Genomic DNA, 19,759 nt, shown 5'->3' on the forward strand with positions numbered 1-19,759 from the left:
ACTTGAAGGCTGTTGCGTCTTATTCAGCCTGTAAAGCAATAGTTTCACTGTGGTGGTGGTGTGCTGGCTGGCTGCCCAGTTGTCTCAGTGCCAGGGTATGTGTCAGGGAAATGCATTCCTTCTATACAGCACAACCAACGCTCTGATCTGCTCTGTCCTGTTTAGCCATTAACAGGGGAATTCAATTAGACTGGGCTGGCTGCAGTCAGTGAATACGTCCCCAATGGCACCCTATTCCCTATATATGCCACTACTTTTGACAATGGGCCCTGGTCAAATATAGTGCACTATGTTGGGAATAGGGTGCCATTTGGGAGTCAGGCAGTATCTATTGGGGATCACAGTATACCATGGCCTGTTTTTACTGTCTTGTGATATACAGTGGGGAAAAAAGTATTTAGTCAGCCACCAATTGTGCAAGTTCTCCCACTTAAAAAGATGAGAGAGGCCTGTAATTTTCATCATAGGTACACGTCAACTATGACAGACAAAATCAGAATAAAAATCAAGAAAATCACATTGTAGGATTTTTAATGAATTTATTTGCAAATTATGGTGGAAAATAAGTATTTGGTCAATAACAAAAGTTTCTCAATACTTTGTTATATACCCTTTGTTGGCAATGACACAGGTCAAACGTTTTCTGTAAGTCTTCACAAGGTTTTCACACACTGTTGCTGGTATTTTGGCCCATTCCTCCATGCAGATCTCCTCTAGAGCAGTGATGTTTTGGGGCTGTCGCTGGGCAACACGGACTTTCAACTCCCTCCAAAGATTTTCTATGGGGTTGAGATCTGGAGACTGGCTAGGCCACTCCAGGACCTTGAAATGCTTGTTACGAAGCCACTCCTTCGTTGCCCGGGCGGTGTGTTTGGGATCATTGTCATGCTGAAAGACCCAGCCACGTTTCATCTTCAATGCCCTTGCTGATGGAAGGAGGTTTTCACTCAAAATCTCACGATACATGGCCCCATTCAATCTTTCCTTTACACGGATCAGTCGTCCTGGTCCCTTTGCAGAAAAACAGCCCCAAAGCATGATGTTTCCACCCCCATGCTTCACAGTAGGTATGGTGTTCTTTGGATGCAACTCAGCATTCTTTGTCCTCCAAACACGACGAGTTTAGTTTTTACCAAAAAGTTCTATTTTGGTTTCATCTGACCATATGACATTCTCCCAATCCTCTTCTGGATCATCCAAATGCACTCTAGCAAACTTCAGATGGGCCTGGACATGTACTGGCTTAAGCAGGGGGACATGTCTGGCACTGCAGGATTTGAGTCACTGGCGGCGTAGTGTGTTACTGATGGTAGGCTTTGTTACTTTGGTCCCAGCTCTCTGCAGGTCATTCACTAGGTCCCCCCGTGTGGTTCTGGGATTTTTGCTCACCGTTCTTGTGATCATTTTGACCCCACGGGTGAGATCTTGCGTGGAGCCCCAGATCGAGGGAGATTATCAGTGGTCTTGTATGTCTTCCATTTCCTAATAATTGCTCCCACAGTTGATTTCTTCAAACCAAGCTGCTTACCTATTGCAGATTCAGTCTTCCCAGCCTGGTGCAGGTCTACAATTTTGTTTCTGGTGTCCTTTGACAGCTCTTTGGTCTTGGCCATAGTGGAGTTTGGAGTGTGACTGTTTGAGGTTGTGGACAGGTGTCTTTTATACTGATAACAAGTTCAAACAGGTGCCATTAATACAGGTAACGAGTGGAGGTGTCAGGGCGTGTTGTAGGTGTAGTGTAGGAATCAAACGCAGGACGCAGACTGAATGTTCCAAATGCTGTAATACTGGCCCAACACAGGCAACAGGACAACTAAGCCCGACAGCAAAAACACGCACGAAGGCGAAAGGTAGATGCGCACTAACAGGTGCGACAAAAATGAAACGGTGCACACACAAGTGCAACTAAGCTCCAGCACAGTGGAGAAATACGCTCAACCGAGCAAAACACAACACTGACGGAAACAATCATACACAACACTAGACAAACACAACGAGAAACTTATAGGACACTAATTACGTAAAACAGAAACAGGTGTGGAAACAAACAGACAAAAGCAAACGAACATGAAACATCTATCGGTGGCAGCTAGAATTCCGGAGACGACAAACGCGAAGCCTGCCCGAACAAGGGAGAGAGGCAGCCTCGGCCGAAACCGTGACAGTACCCCCCTTGACGCGCGGCTCCAGACGTGCGCCGACTCCCGGCCTCGGGGACGACCAGGGGGACGCGGGCGCAGGGCGCGTCGGATGCCTCCGATGGAACTCCGTCAGGAGCGACGGGTCCAACACGTCTCTCCTCGGCACCCAGCACCGCTTCCTCCGGACCGTACCCCTCCCACTCCACTAGATACTGGAGACCCCCCATCCGACGTCTCGAATCCAAGATGGATCTCACGGAGTACGCCGGTGCCCCTCGATGTCCAACGGGGGCGGAGGAGTCTCCAAGATCTCATCTTCTTGGAGTGGGCCCGCTACCACCGGCCTGAGAAGGGACACATGGAACGAGGGGTTAATACACTTATACTCCACAGGTAGCTGTAATCTATAACATACCTCGTTCAACCTTCTCAGGACTTTAAATGGCCCTACAAACCGCCGACCCAGTTTCTGACAGGGCAGGCGGAGGGGCAGGTTTCTGGTAGAGAGCCAGACTCGATCACCAGGTGCGTACACCGGTGCCTCACTGCGGTGGAGATCAGCGCCGCCTTCTGACGTCGGAGGGCCCGCTGCAGGTGGACGTGTGCAGCGTTCCAAGTCTCCTCCGAGCGCCGCGCCCACTCATCCACCGCAGGAGCCTCGATCTGGCTCTGCTGCCAGGGTGCCAGAACCGGCTGGTAACCTAACACACATTGAAATGGAGTTAGGTTAGTGGAGGAATGGCGTAGGGAATTCTGGGCCATCTCGGCCCAGGGAACGTACCTTGACCACTCCTCCGGCCGGTCCTGGCAGTATGTTCTGAGAAACCTACCCACATCCTGGTTTACGCGTTCCACCTGCCCATTGCTCTCCGGGTGGTAACCCGAGGTGAGGCTCACCGAGACCCCCAACCGCTCCATAAACGCTCTCCAGACTCTGGAGGTGAATTGGGGACCCCGATCAGCCACAATGTCCTCGGGTACCCGTGAGTGCCGGAACACATGGGTAAACAGTGCCTCGGCAGTTTGCAGGGCCGTAGGAAGACCCGGCATGGGGAGCAAACGACAGGCCTTAGAGAACCGGTCCACAACGACCAGGATGGTAGTATTCCCTTGGGAGAGGGGAAGGTCTGTTATAAAGTCCACTGAGAGGTGGGACCATGGCCGTTGTGGAACGGGCAGGGGTAGCAACTTACCCCTAGGTAGATGTCTAGGCGCCTTACACTGGGCGCACACCGAGCAGGAGGAAACATAAACCCTCACATCCCTTGCCAACGTGGGCCACCAGTACTTGGCACTAAGACAGTGCACTGTCCGGCCGATACCGGATGTCCAGAGGAGGGTGACGTGTGAGCCCAATAGATCAATCGATCCCGAACCTCGAGCGGAACGTACTTCCGACCCTCCGGGCACTGTGGTGGACTAGGGTCGGTGCGTACTGCTCGCCTCGAGTTCAGCATCGACCTCCCATACTACCGGTGCCACCAGACACGACTCAGGCAGTATGGGAGTGGGCTCCACGGACCTCTCCTCCGCGTCATACCGCCGAGACAGCGCATCTGCCTTGCCATTCTGTGACCCAGGGATGTACGTGATCTTAAAAGTAAACCTGGTCAAGAACATACTCCATCGTGCCTGGCGAGGGTTCAGCCTCCTCACCGCCCGGATGTACTCCAGGTTACGGTGGTCCGTCAAAATGAGGAAAAGGGTGTTGAGCCCCCTCAAGCCAGTGCCTCCACACCTTTAGAGCCTGTACCACGGCTAACAGCTCCCTGTCCCCTACGTCATAGTTCCGCTCCGCCGGACTGAGCTTCTTAGAATAAAAAGCACAGGGGCGGAGTTTAGGTGGCGCGCCAGATCGTTGTGAAAGCACGGCTCCTAAACCGGCCTCCGACGCGTCCACCTCTACTTGGAACGGCAAAGAGGGATCCGGATGCGCCAGCACCGGGCCGAGGTAAACAGGTCCTTCAGCCTCCCAAACGCCCTGTCCGCCTCGGCCGACCACTGCAGACGCACCGGACCCCCCTTCAACAGAGACGTGATGGGAGCTGCCACCTGTCCAAAACCCCCGGATAAACCTCCTGTAGTAATTTGCAAACCCCAAAAACTGCTGCACCTCCTTCACAGTGGTTGGTGTTTGCCAATTACGCACGGCCGACACCCGGTCTACCTCCATCTTCACCCCTGACGCAGACAACTGATAACCCAAAAAGGAGACCGACTCCTGGAAAAACAGACACTTCTCTGCCTTCACATACAGGTCGTGCTCCACCAGCCTCCGCAACACCCTGCGCACCAGGGCCACATGCTCGACACGGGTAGGTGAGTACACGAGAATGTCATCAATGTACACCACCACCCCCTGCCCCTGCATGTCCCTGAAGATCTCATCCACAAATGATTGGAAAACTGATGGAGCGTTCATCAACCCGTATGGCATGACCAGATACTCGTAATGGCCCGAGGTGGTACTAAAGGCTGTTTTCCATTCATCACCCTCCCTGATGCGCACCAAGTTGTACGCGCTCCTGAGATCTAGTTTCGTGAAGAAACGCGCCCCATGCAACGACTCAGTCATGGTCGCAATCAGCGGGAGTGGATAACTATATTTCACCGTAATCTGATTGAGACCACGGTAATCGATGCATGGGCGCAAACCACCATCCTTTTTCTTCACGAAAAAGAAACTCGAGGACGCGGGGAAGTGGACGGCCGTATGTATCCTTGTCTCAGCGATTCGTCTATGTAAATCTCCATAGCCTTCTTCTCCTCCTGAGACAGAGGATACACATGGCTCCGTGGGAGCGCAGCTCCTGCCTGGAGGTTTATCGCACAATCCCCCTGCCTATGGGGTGGCAACTGCGTCGCCCTCGCCTTACTAAACGCAATAGCCAAATCCCCATACTCAGGTGGAACGTGCAATGCGGGTACCTGGTTTGGACTCTCCACCGAGGTAGCCCCTCTACGGAAACGCCCAAACATCTACCCACACACTGAGCAGACCACTCCATCAGAGCCCTCTCCTGCCACGAAATCACTGGGTTATGGGTACTCAACCAGGGCATGCCCAGCACCACCGGATACGCAGGAGAGTCAATCAGGAACAGCTGAATCATCTCCTGATGATCCCCCTGCGCACACATCCTAAGTGGCGCCGTGACCTCCCTGATTAAGCCCGTACCCAACGGACGACTATCTAGGGCGTGAACGGGAAAAGGAACATCAACAGGAATGAGGGGAATCCCTAACGCTAAACAAAACTTTTTATCAATAAAATTCCCAGCCGCGCCTGAATCTACCAGCGCCTTATGCTGGGAATGAGGTGCTACCTGTGGAAAACGTACAGGCATACAAAAATGGGCAACAGAGAGCTCTGGGTGAGTGGGGCGCCTACTCACCTGGAGGGAATCCCCAGTGCGGGACCTGTCGTCATCTCCCCTAGGAGGCCATCCCCAGCACCTAGCCGCGGTGTGTCCTCCCCGACCACAGTTGGTGCAGTGGATGGACCCCCTAGCCTGCCGACTCCTCCTCTCTCTAGCGCCAGCGCCCCGAGCTCCATAGGACAAGGCTCGGAGGCGCTGGAGGGTGGAATGGACGGACCCTCCGCAGGGACGTCCCGCGGGTAGCCAGCAGGGTATCCAGCCTGATGGACATATCAACCAGCTGGTCGAAAGTGAGGCTGGTGTCCCTACAAGCCAGCTCCCGACGGACGTCCTCTCGTAGGCTGCATCGGTATAGATCGATGAGGGCCCGATCATTCCACCCTGCATCTGCCGCTAGAGTACGGAATTCGAGCGCGAATTCCTGGGCACTTCTCCTCCTGCCGGAGGAAAACCAGACGCTCCCCGCCGCTTTCCCCTCCGGGGATGAGTCAAACACCGCCCTGAAGCGGCGGGAGAACTCGGTGTACGTAATCGTCGTGGCGTCGATCTTCCTCCACTCCGCGTTGGCCCACTCCAACGCTTTTCCGGCCAGGCAGGAGATCAGGGCGGACACGCTCTCATGCCCTGAAGGTGCCGGGTGCACTGTGGCCAGGTATAGCTCTACCTGGAGCAGGAATCCCTGACACCCAGCCGCGGTCCCGTCGTAGGCCCTCGGGAGAGATAGTCGGACTCCTCGAGGTTCCGGCGCTGGACTGGGCGGGCTGGCCGATGGTGCTGGCAGGGCGGGCGGCGGTGGAGGCGAACCCCAGCCTCGGAGTGTGGTAATCACCTCCTGCAGGGGCGGTCCCCATCTGCAGGAGCTGCTCTTGCTGGTCCCGAACCTGGGCTTCCAGTCTCGTCTGGGCTGCTTCGGCTCCTGCTGATTCCATTGCAGGTGTATGATTCTGTCAGGGCGTGTTGTAGGTGTAGTGTAGGAATCAAACGCAGGACGCAGACTGAATGTTCCAAATGCTGTAATACTGGCCCAACACAGGCAACAGGACAACTAAGCCCGACAGCAAAAAACACGCACGAAGGCGAAAGGTAGATGCGCACTAACAGGTGCGACAAAAATGAAACGGTGCACACACAAGTGCAACTAAGCTCCAGCACAGTGGAGAAATACGCTCAACCGAGCAAAACACAACACTGACGGAAACAATCATACACAACACTAGACAAACACAACGAGAAACTTATAGGACACTAATTACGTAAAACAGAAACAGGTGTGGAAACAAACAGACAAAAGCAAACAAACATGAAAAATCTATCGGTGGCAGCTAGAATTCCGGAGACGACGAACGCCGAAGCCTGCCCGAACAAGGGAGAGAGGCAGCCTCGGCCGAAACCGTGACAGGAGGACAGAGGGGCCTCTTAAAGAAGAAGTTACAGGTCTGTGAGAGCCAGAAATCTTGCTTGTTTGTAGGTGACCAAATACTTATTTTCCACCATAATTTGCAAAAAATTCATAAAAAATCCTACAATGTGATTTTCTGGAGAAAAAAAATCTCAATTTGTCTGTCATAGTTGATGTGTACCTATGATGAAAATTACAGGCCTCTCTCATCTTTTTGAAGTGGGAGAACTTGCACAATTGGTGGCTGACTAAATACTTTTTCCCCCCACTGTAAGTGAATCAAAGTAGTTTACTTTTACTTAGATATTCCTGTAGCAATCATGAATTTGAAGATTTTTCTCATTTTGATTTGTGATGCTCTCTTAGAGTTGCATTTACATTTTAGTCATTTAGCAGACGCTCTTATCCAGAGCAACTTACAGTTAGTGAGTGTATACATTTTCATACTGGCCCCCCGTGGGAATCGAACCTACAACCCTGGCATTGCAAACGCCACGCTCTACCAACTGAGCTACAGGGGACTTAAATGAAATGTAATATAATACACCAAACTCATAGACGTACGGTTTCTCTTTAAAAATGTAAGACTGTTGTCTAAACTCAACATTAACAAATGCTGAGGGATGTTGTGTGGGGTGAGGATGACAAAGTGTTTACCACAACTGTAAGCAAACATCCAGCAGAAGGCTAATGTTCTCCCATTGTCATGCTATACCTAACCATGTCTCCCATTGTCATGCTATGCCTAACCATGTCTCCCATTGTCATGCTATATCTAACCATGTCTCCCATTGTCATGCTATATCTAACCATGTCTCCCATTGTCATGCTATATCTAACCATGTCTCCCATTGTCATTCTGTATCTAACCATGTCTCCCATTGTCATGCTATATCTAACCATGTATCCCATTGTCATGCTATATCTAACCATGTCTCCCATTGTCATGCTATATCTAACCATGTCTCCCATTGTCATGCTATATCTAACCATGTCTCCCATTGTCATGATATATCTAACCATGTCTCCCATTGTCATGCTATATCTAACCATGTCTCCCATTGTCATGCTATATCTAACCATGTCTCCCATTGTCATGCTATATCTAACCATGTCTCCCATTGTCATGCTATATCTAACCATGTCTCCCATTGTCATGCTATATCTAACCATGTCTCCCAGAGCCATGCTATATCTAACCATGCCAAGCTTACTCACACTGCCCTATAAGAACATACTATATATTACAGTGGTAGACATCCCTACAACCCCATCCTGACCCCCGCTGTCTCCCCTCCTGCTATCTGTCTCTCTTCCCCAAACCTTTGTTCTGTGGATCAATGAACTGACACTCACACACACACATGCACATGTACACAGACCTGCCCATAGGCACAGACACACACACACACACCCACAGAATTCCCCCCCCCCCACCCCCCCCCCACAACTCACACATACACAAACACACACGCCATGCATCAAAACCCAAATATACAACTTCTCAAATTAAAACATTTTCTCCAGAGTAATTGCAGTGCAAACATCATTCAGGATCCTGCGCTATATATTCCCTCTTCAGCAAATAACTTCTGACAGTCTGCTTCTAAACACGCGCTTGAGACTAGACCAGGGCCTAAAACAGGCTTTTCTATACATGGTATGAACCAGCTGATTCTCTGCTCTGCCCTGCTCTACTCTGCTCTACTCTACTCTACTCTACTCTACTCTACTCTACTCTACTCTACTCTGCTCTGCTCTGCTCTGCTCTGCTCTACTCTACTCTGCTCTACTCTACTTTATTCTACTCTACTCTGCTCTACTCTACTCTATTATATTCTACTCTACTCTATTCTATTCTACTCTACTTTATTATATTCTACCCTACTCTATTCTATTCTATTCTATTCTACTCTATTATTCTCTACTCTATTATATTATATTCTATTCTATTCTACTTGATTCTATTCTACTCTAATCTACTCTAATCTACTCTAATCTACTCTAATCTACTCTAATCTAGTCTAATCTACTCTATTCTACTCTATTCTATTCTACTCTATTCTACTTTATTCTATTCTACTTTATTCTATTCTATTCTACTCGATTCTATTCTATTCTACTCTATTCTACTCTACTCTACTCTACTCTATTCTATTCTATTCTATTCTACTCTATTCTATTCTATTCTACTTGATTATATTCTACTCTAATCTACTATAATCTACTCTAATCTACTCTATTCTACTCTATTCTACTCTATTCTACTCTATTCTATTCTACTTTATTCTATTCTACTTTATTCTATTCTACTCTATTCTACTCTATTCTATTCTACTTTATTATATTTTATTATATTCTACTCTACTCTACCATACTCTACTCTACTCTACTCTACTCTACTCTACTCTATTCTACTCTACTCTACTCTACTCTATTCTATCCTACTCTATTCTACTCTATTCTACTTTATTCTATTCTACTCTACTCTATTCTATTCTACTCTACTCTACTCTATTCTATTCTATTCTATTCTACTCTATTCTACTCTATTCTATTCTATTCTACTCTATTCTATTCTACTTTATTCTATTCTACTTTATTCTATTCTACTCTATTCTACTCTATTCTACTCTATTCTATTCTATTCTACTCTATTCTATTCTACTTTATTATATTTTATTACATTCTACTCTAATCTAATCTACTCTACTCTACTCTACTCTATTATACTCTACTCTACTCTACTCTACTCTACTCTATTCTACTCTACTCTACTCTACTCTACTCTATTCTATCCTACTCTATTCTACTCTATTCTATTTTATTATACTCTACTCTACTCTATTCTACTCTACTCTACTCTACTCTACACTACTCTACTCTACTCTACTCTACTCTACTCTACTCTATTCTATTCTATTCTACTCTACTCTACTCTACTCTATTCTACTCTATTCTACTCTATTCTACTTTATTCTATTCTACTCTAATCTACTCTATTCTATTCTATTCTGCTCTACTCTACTCTGGCTGCTGTTTATATGAACCATCTAATTATCCTCTACTGTACCTGTAGTCTAACCTAGCTACAATTATGACATATATGGTAGCCACCTTCACCCAACACCTAGCGTCGTCGTCAAGGGGTTCTCTTTGTGTAACAGCTGAGGTGTTGGGTTGACGGTCCGAAGGTCCAAGGCTCAAGCCCCGGTTGGGACTGCCCTCTGACTTTTCTACAATATCAATCATTCTCCTCTCTCTCTCTCTGTCTCCCCAGCATCTAAAGTCTGTCCTCCGTGTGATAACCAACTGAAAGCTGACAACATCATGGAGCATTATTGTGCCAGCGACTTTGGTAAGTGCTATACACACACACAAACACACACACACACTCAAACAATAACATGTGACAGAGCCTGTTTCTGGGAGCAGCCCTGTGATGTGTGTAGTTAAATGGTGAGACCATGTTTCTAGTTTGACTCCATCCTGTAGATTGTCTTCTCACACACTAACACACACAAACACACACACACACACACACACACAAATCTCACTCCAGAGACGATGACAGTAATGAGAAACACAATGTTGAGGGCTCACAGCCACAATACAACAGAACCCCGTCACACACACACACTCTCTCTCTCACACACACACACACTCACACACACACACACTCACACACACTCTCTCTCACACACCACACATGCACACACATTCACGCACTCATGCAAGCACGCACAGACACACAAACACACACACACACACATAGATACCAAACTCTCCCTCACACATACATACACATAAATTGTTAACGACTACATCGGCTAACCGCCACATCACCACCAGATGTAACCGGTGAGGAGAACCATGATAATGATTCCATTACGATATGGGATAAATACAATCACACTGATAGAATGACAACAATATGTCTTGTGTTAGGAAATCCAGTTAGCAAGTTGTGTTCAAGCTCAGTTTAAGTGCATTTTGGAACAATTTAATGTAAGTCTTTACTCATTTTGTGCCATGTCGTGTTTTGAATGTTACAGTTCAGGCAATGTCCTGATAATACCGTTCATACAACATTGAGGTAACGTCTCCGTCTCTCATTCCCTGGATGTAATTATGGTCCCAGCAGGACACACTGGGTTGAATGTCCTCTGTTCGCCAAGTCTTTTAGCTGGTCCCTGTAAGACTATAACTCTGAAAAGCGTCTACGTGTAACTCTCCCCGGAACATTGCCAGAGTCTTTAGAGTTGATATTGTTCTGGACTGGCTGCAGTGTGTAGAAATCATGTTGTGTGGGTGTAAATGTAGAGAAAAGCCGCAGGCAGTCTTTGGAGGATTGTGTAAAACTATCCATTAAATTATTATGATAATCATCCCTAGTGACAATCGTTTTTCAGAAGAACATAGTGTAGCAACACAATTCTACCAGTCTTTCAGTTTTTGGTACATTTGATCACACAGAATACTGTTATGTGTTAGAGGTTCAAACACAGTCGAACTTACCCCCAAATGTAAGATATTCCCCAATATATATTTGATTAGTCACCAGTTAATATGATACCAGTCATAACTGATATTACTGAGAAGTTACCATGATACCAGCCATAAGTGATATTACTGAGAAGTTAACATGATACCAGCCATATCTTACATTAACTTAACATGATACCAGCCATAACTTACATTACGTCAACATGATACAAGCCATAAGTGATATTACTGAGAAGTTAACATGATACCAGCCATAACTTACATTAAGTTAACATGATACCAGCCATATCTTACATTAAGTTAACATGATACCAGCCATAACTTACATTACGTTAACATGATACCAGCCATAAGTGATATTACTGAGAAGTTAACATGATACCAGCCATAACTTACATTAAGTTAACATGATACCAGCCATAACTTACATTAAGTTAACATGATACCAGCCATATCTTACATTAAGTTAACATGATACCAGCCATAACTTACATTAAGTTAATATGATACAAGCCATAACTTACATTAAGTTAACATGACAAACACACACACTCCTTGTCATCTAGCATGAGGTCACATACACACTCCTTGTCATCTAGCATGAGGTCACACACACCCACACACTCCTTGTCATCTAGCATGAGGTCACACACACCCACACACTCCTTGTCATCTATCATGAGGTCACACACACCCACACACTCCTTGTCATCTATCATCAGGTCACACACACCCACACACTCCTTGTCATCTATCATCAGGTCACACACACACACAATTTTTGTCATCTAGCATGAGGTCACACTCACACTCCTTGTCATCTAGCATGAGGTCACACTCACACTCCTTGTCATCTAGCATGAGGTCACACACACACTCCTTGTCATCTAGCATGAGGTCACACACACACACAATCTTTGTCATCTAGCATGAGGTCACACTCACACACAATCCTTGTCATCTAGCATGAGGTCACACACAATCCTTGTCATCTAGCATGAGGTCACACTCACACACACTCCTTGTCATCTAGCATGAGGTCACACTCACACACAATCCTTGTCATCTAGCATGAGGTCACACTCACACTCCTTGTCATCTAGCATGAGGTCACACTCACACTCCTTGTCATCTAGCATGAGGTCACACACACACTCCTTGTCATCTAGCATGAGGTCACACACACACACAATCTTTGTCATCTAGCATGAGGTCACACTCACACACACTCCTTGTCATCTAGCATGAGGTCACACACAATCCTTGTCATCTAGCATGAGGTCACACTCAAACACACTCCTTGTCATCTAGCATGAGGTCACACTCACACACAATCCTTGTCATCTAGCATGAGGTCACACACACCCACACACTCCTTGTCATCTAGCATGAGGTCACACACACCCACACACTCCTTGTCATCTATCATGAGGTCACACACACCCACACACTCCTTGTCATCTATCATGAGGTCACACACACCCACACACTCCTTGTCATCTATCATGAGGTCACACACATCCACACAATCCTTGTCATCTATCATGAGGTCACACACACCCACACACTCCTTGTCATCTATCATCAGGTCACACACACACACAATATTTGTCATCTAGCATGAGGTCACACTCACACTCCTTGTCATCTAGCATGAGGTCACACACACACTCCTTGTCATCTAGCATGAGGTCACACACACACACAATCTTTGTCATCTAGCATGAGGTCACACTCACACACACTCCTTGTCATCTAGCATGAGGTCACACACAATCCTTGTCATCTAGCATGAGGTCACACTCACACACACTCCTTGTCATCTAGCATGAGGTCACACTCACACACAATCCTTGTCATCTAGCATGAGGTCACACTCACACTCCTTGTCATCTAGCATGAGGTCACACTCACACTCCTTGTCATCTAGCATGAGGTCACACTCACACACAATCCTTGTCATCTAGCATGAGGTCACACACACACTCCTTGTCATCTAGCATGAGGTCACACTCACACACAATCCTTGTCATCTAGCATGAGGTCACACACACACTCCTTGTCATCTAGCATGAGGTCACACTCACACACAATCCGTGTCATCTAGCATGAGATCACACACACACAAACTCCTTGTTATCTAGCATGAGATCACACACACACACTCCTTGTCATCTAGCATGAGGTCACACACACACTCCTTGTCATCTATCATGAGGTCACACACACCCACACACTCCTTGTCATCTAGCATGAGGTCACACACACCCACACACTCCTTGTCATCTATCATGAGGTCACACACACCCACACACTCCTTGTCATCTATCATGAGGTCACACACACCCACACACTCCTTGTCATCTATCATGAGGTCACACACACCCACACACTCCTTGTCATCTATCATCAGGTCACACACATCCACACACTCCTTGTCATCTATCATCAGGTCACACACACACACAATCTTTGTCATCTAGCATGAGGTCACACTCACACTCCTTGTCATCTAGCATGAGGTCACACTCACACTCCTTGTCATCTAGCATGAGGTCACACACACACTCCTTGTCATCTAGCATGAGGTCACACACACACACAATCTTTGTCATCTAGCATGAGGTCACACTCACACACACTCCTTGTCATCTAGCATGAGGTCACACACAATACTTGTCATCTAGCATGAGGTCACACTCACACACACCCCCTTGTCATCTAGCATGAGGTCACACTCACACACAATCCTTGTCATCTAGCATGAGGTCACACTCACACTCCTTGTAATCTAGCATGAGGTCACACTCACACTCCTTGTCATCTATCATGAGGTCACACACACACTCCTTGTCATCTAGCATGAGGTCACACACACACACAATCTTTGTCATCTAGCATGAGGTCACACTCACACACACTCCTTGTCATCTAGCATGAGGTCACACACAATCCTTGTCATCTAGCATGAGGTCACACTCACACACACTCCTTGTCATCTAGCATGAGGTCACACTCACACACAATCCTTGTCATCTAGCATGAGGTCACACACACCCACACACTCCTTGTCATCTAGCATGAGGTCACACACACCCACACACTCCTTGTCATCTATCATGAGGTCACACACACCCACACACTCCTTGTCATCTATCATGAGGTCACACACACCCACACACTCCTTGTCATCTATCATGAGGTCACACACATCCACACACTCCTTGTCATCTATCATGAGGTCACACACACCCACACACTCCTTGTCATCTATCATCAGGTCACACACACACACAATCTTTGTCATCTAGCATGAGGTCACACTCACACTCCTTGTCATCTAGCATGAGGTTACACACACACTCCTTGTCATCTAGCATGAGGTCACACACACACACAATCTTTGTCATCTAGAATGAGGTCACACTCACACACACTCCTTGTCATCTAGCATGAGGTCACACACAATCCTTGTCATCTAGCATGAGGTCACACTCACACACACTCCTTGTCATCTAGCATGAGGTCACACTCACACACAATCCTTGTCATCTAGCATGAGGTCACACTCACACTCCTTGTCATCTAGCATGAGGTCACACTCACACTCCTTGTCATCTAGCATGAGGTCACACACACACACAATCCTTGTCATCTAGCATGAGGTCACACACACACTCCTTGTCATCTAGCATGAGGTCACACTCACACACAATCCTTGTCATCTAGCATGAGGTCACACACACACTCCTTGTCATCTAGCATGAGGTCACACTCACACACAATCCGTGTCATCTAGCATGAGATCACACACACACAAACTCCTTGTTATCTAGTATGAGATCACACACACACACTCCTTGTCATCTAGCATGAGGTCACACTCACACACAATCCTTGTCATCTAGCATTAGGTCACACACACACAAACTCCTTGTCATCTAGCATGAGGTCACACACACACACACACACTCCTTGTCATCTAGCATGAGGTCACACACTCACACTCCTTGTCATCTAGCATGAGGTCACACACACTCCTTGTCATCTAGCATGAGGTCACACACTCACACTCCTTGTCATCTAGCATGAGGTCACACACTCCTTGTCATCTAGCATGAGGTCACACAAACTCCTTGTCATCTAGCATGAGGTCACAAACAATCCTTGTCATCTAGCATGATGTCACACACAATCCTTGTCATCTAGCATGAGGTCACACTAACAATCCTTGTCATCTAGCATGAGGTCACACACACTCCTTGTCATCTAGCATGAGGTCACACTCACCCTCCTTGTCATCTAGCATGAGGTCACACACACACACTCCTTGTCATCTAGCATGAGGTCACACACACACTCTTTGTCATCTATTATGAGGTCACACACACACACACTCCTTTTCATCTAGCATGAGGTCACACACACTCCTTGTCATCTAGCATGAGGTCACACTCACACACACTCCTCGTCATCTAGCATGAGGTCACACTCACACACAATCCTTGTCATCTAGCATGAGGTCACACTCACACACAATCTTTGTCATCTAGCATGAGGCCACACTCACACACACTCCTTGTCATCTAGCATGAGGTCACACTCACACACACTCCTTGTCATCTAGCATGAGGCCACACTCACACACACTCCTTGTCATCTAGCATGAGGTCACACTCACACACACTCCTTGTCATCTAGCATGAGGTCACACTCACACACACTCCTTGTCATCTAGCATGAGGTCACACTCACACACACTCCATGTCATCTAGCATGAGGTCACACACACACACTCCTTGTCATCTATCATGAGGTCACACACACACACTCCTTGTCATCTAGCATGAGGTCACACACACACACACACTCCTTGTCATCTAGAATGAGGTCACACTCACACACATCTAGCATGAGGTCACACACACACACACTCCAGAACTTACATTAAGTTACCATGATACCAGCCATAAGTGATATTACTGAGAAGTTAACATGATACCAGCCATATCTTACATTAACTTAACATGATACCAGCCATAACTTACATTACGTCAACATGATACCAGCCATAAGTGATATTACTGAGAAGTTAACATGATACCAGCCATAACTTACATTAAGTTAACATGATACCAGCCATATCTTACATTAAGTTAACATGATACCAGCCATATCTTACATTAAGTTAACATGATACCAGCCATAACTTACATTACGTTAACATGATACCAGCCATAAGTGATATTACTGAGAAGTTAACATGATACCAGCCATAACTTACATTAAGTTAACATGATACCAGCCATAACTTACATTAAGTTAACATGATACCAGCCATATCTTACATTAAGTTAACATGATACCAGCCATAACTTACATTAAGTTAATATGATACAAGCCATAACTTACATTAAGTTAACATGACAAACACACACACTCCTTGTCATCTAGAATGAGGTCACACACACACTCCTTGTCATCTAGCATGAGGTCACACACACCCACACACTCCTTGTCATCTAGCATGAGGTCACACACACCCACACACTCCTTGTCATCTATCATGAGGTCACACACACCCACACACTCCTTGTCATCTATCATGAGGTCACACACACCCACACACTCCTTGTCATCTATCATGAGGTCACACACACCCACACACTCCTTGTCATCTATCATCAGGTCACACACACCCACACACTCCTTGTCATCTATCATCAGGTCACACACACACACAATCTTTGTCATCTAGCATGAGGTCACACTCACACTCCTTGTCATCTAGCATGAGGTCACACTCACACTCCTTGTCATCTAGCATGAGGTCACACACACACTCCTTGTCATCTAGCATGACGTCACACACACACACAATCTTTGTCATCTAGCATGAGGTCACACTCACACACACTCCTTGTCATCTAGCATGAGGTCACACACAATCCTTGTCATCTAGCATGAGGTCACACTCACACACACTCCTTGTCATCTAGCATGAGGTCACACTCACACACAATCCTTGTCATCTAGCATGAGGTCACACTCACACTCCTTGTCATCTAGCATGAGGTCACACTCACACTCCTTGTCATCTAGCATGAGGTCACACACACACTCCTTGTCATCTAGCATGAGGTCACACTCACACTCCTTGTCATCTAGCATGAGGTCACACACACACTCCTTGTCATCTAGCATGAGGTCACACTCACACTCCTTGTCATCTAGCATGAGGTCACACTCACACTCCTTGTCATCTAGCATGAGGTCACACTCACACTCCTTGTCATCTAGCATGAGGTCACACTCACACTCCTTGTCATCTAGCATGAGGTCACACTCACACTCCTTGTTATCTAGCATGAGATCACACACACACACTCCTTGTCATCTAGCATGAGGTCACACACACACTCCTTGTCATCTATCATGAGGTACACAAACACCTCCTTGTCATCTACATGAGGTCACACACACCCACACACTCTTGTCATCTAGCATGAGGTCACACACACCCACACACTCCTTGTCATCTATCATGAGGTCACACACACCCACACACTCCTTGTCATCTATCATGAGGTCACACACACCCACACACTCCTTGTCATCTATCATGAGGTCACACACACCCACACACTCCTTGTCATCTATCATCAGGTCACACACATCCACACACTCCTTGTCATCTATCATCAGGTCACACACACACACAATCTTTGTCATCTAGCATGAGGTCACACTCACACTCCTTGTCATCTAGCATGAGGTCACACTCACACTCCTTGTCATCTAGCATGAGGTCACACACACACTCCTTGTCATCTAGCATGAGGTCACACACACACACAATCTTTGTCATCTAGCATGAGGTCACACTCACACACACTCCTTGTCATCTAGCATGAGGTCACACACAATACTTGTCATCTAGCATGAGGTCACACTCACACACACCCCTTGTCATCTAGCATGAGGTCACACTCACACACAATCCTTGTCATCTAGCATGAGGTCACACTCACACTCCTTGTAATCTAGCATGAGGTCACACTCACACTCCTTGTCATCTATCATGAGGTCACACACACACTCCTTGTCATCTAGCATGAGGTCACACACACACACAATCTTTGTCATCTAGCATGAGGTCACACTCACACACACTCCTTGTCATCTAGCATGAGGTCACACACAATCCTTGTCATCTAGCATGAGGTCACACTCACACACACTCCTTGTCATCTAGCATGAGGTCACACTCACACACAATCCTTGTCATCTAGCATGAGGTCACACACACCCACACACTCCTTGTCATCTAGCATGAGGTCACACACACCCACACACTCCTTGTCATCTATCATGAGGTCACACACACCCACACACTCCTTGTCATCTATCATGAGGTCACACACACCCACACACTCCTTGTCATCTATCATGAGGTCACACACATCCACACACTCCTTGTCATCTATCATGAGGTCACACACACCCACACACTCCTTGTCATCTATCATCAGGTCACACACACACACAATCTTTGTCATCTAGCATGAGGTCACACTCACACTCCTTGTCATCTAGCATGAGGTCACACACACACTCCTTGTCATCTAGCATGAGGTCACACACACACACAATCTTTGTCATCTAGAATGAGGTCACACTCACACACACTCCTTGTCATCTAGCATGAGGTCACACACAATCCTTGTCATCTAGCATGAGGTCACACTCACACACACTCCTTGTCATCTAGCATGAGGTCACACTCACACACAATCCTTGTCATCTAGCATGAGGTCACACTCACACTCCTTGTCATCTAGCATGAGGTCACACTCACACTCCTTGTCATCTAGCATGAGGTCACACACACACACAATCCTTGTCATCTAGCATGAGGTCACACACACACTCCTTGTCATCTAGCATGAGGTCACACTCACACACAATCCTTGTCATCTAGCATGAGGTCACACACACACTCCCTTGTCATCTAGCATGAGGTCACACTCACACACAATCCGTGTCATCTAGCATGAGATCACACACACACAAACTCCTTGTTATCTAGCATGAGATCACACACACACACTCCTTGTCATCTAGCATGAGGTCACACTCACACACAATCCTTGTCATCTAGCATTAGGTCACACACACACAAACTCCTTGTCATCTAGCATGAGGTCACACACACACACACACACACTCCTTGTCATCTAGCATGAGGTCACACACTCACACTCCTTGTCATCTAGCATGAGGTCACACACACTCCTTGTCATCTAGCATGAGGTCACACACTCACACTCCTT

The 19,759-nt window shown here is 46.8% G+C and overlaps 1 protein-coding gene across 1 annotated transcript in view; it reads left to right on the plus strand.

Annotated features, from left to right (window-relative positions):
- The window catches only part of LOC123484136 (secreted frizzled-related protein 5-like), a 56,678-nt gene that overhangs the window by 28,225 nt on the left and 8,694 nt on the right, over window positions 1–19,759 (plus strand). The window contains exon 2 of the mRNA XM_045214157.1: window positions 10,201–10,278. Within this exon, the coding sequence (XP_045070092.1) occupies window positions 10,201–10,278 (78 nt within the window). The remainder of the gene's footprint in view (window positions 1–10,200; window positions 10,279–19,759) is intronic.

This window comes from Coregonus clupeaformis, unplaced genomic scaffold, assembly GCF_020615455.1.
Source record: "Coregonus clupeaformis isolate EN_2021a unplaced genomic scaffold, ASM2061545v1 scaf0203, whole genome shotgun sequence".
Taxonomy (NCBI): domain Eukaryota; kingdom Metazoa; phylum Chordata; class Actinopteri; order Salmoniformes; family Salmonidae; genus Coregonus; species Coregonus clupeaformis.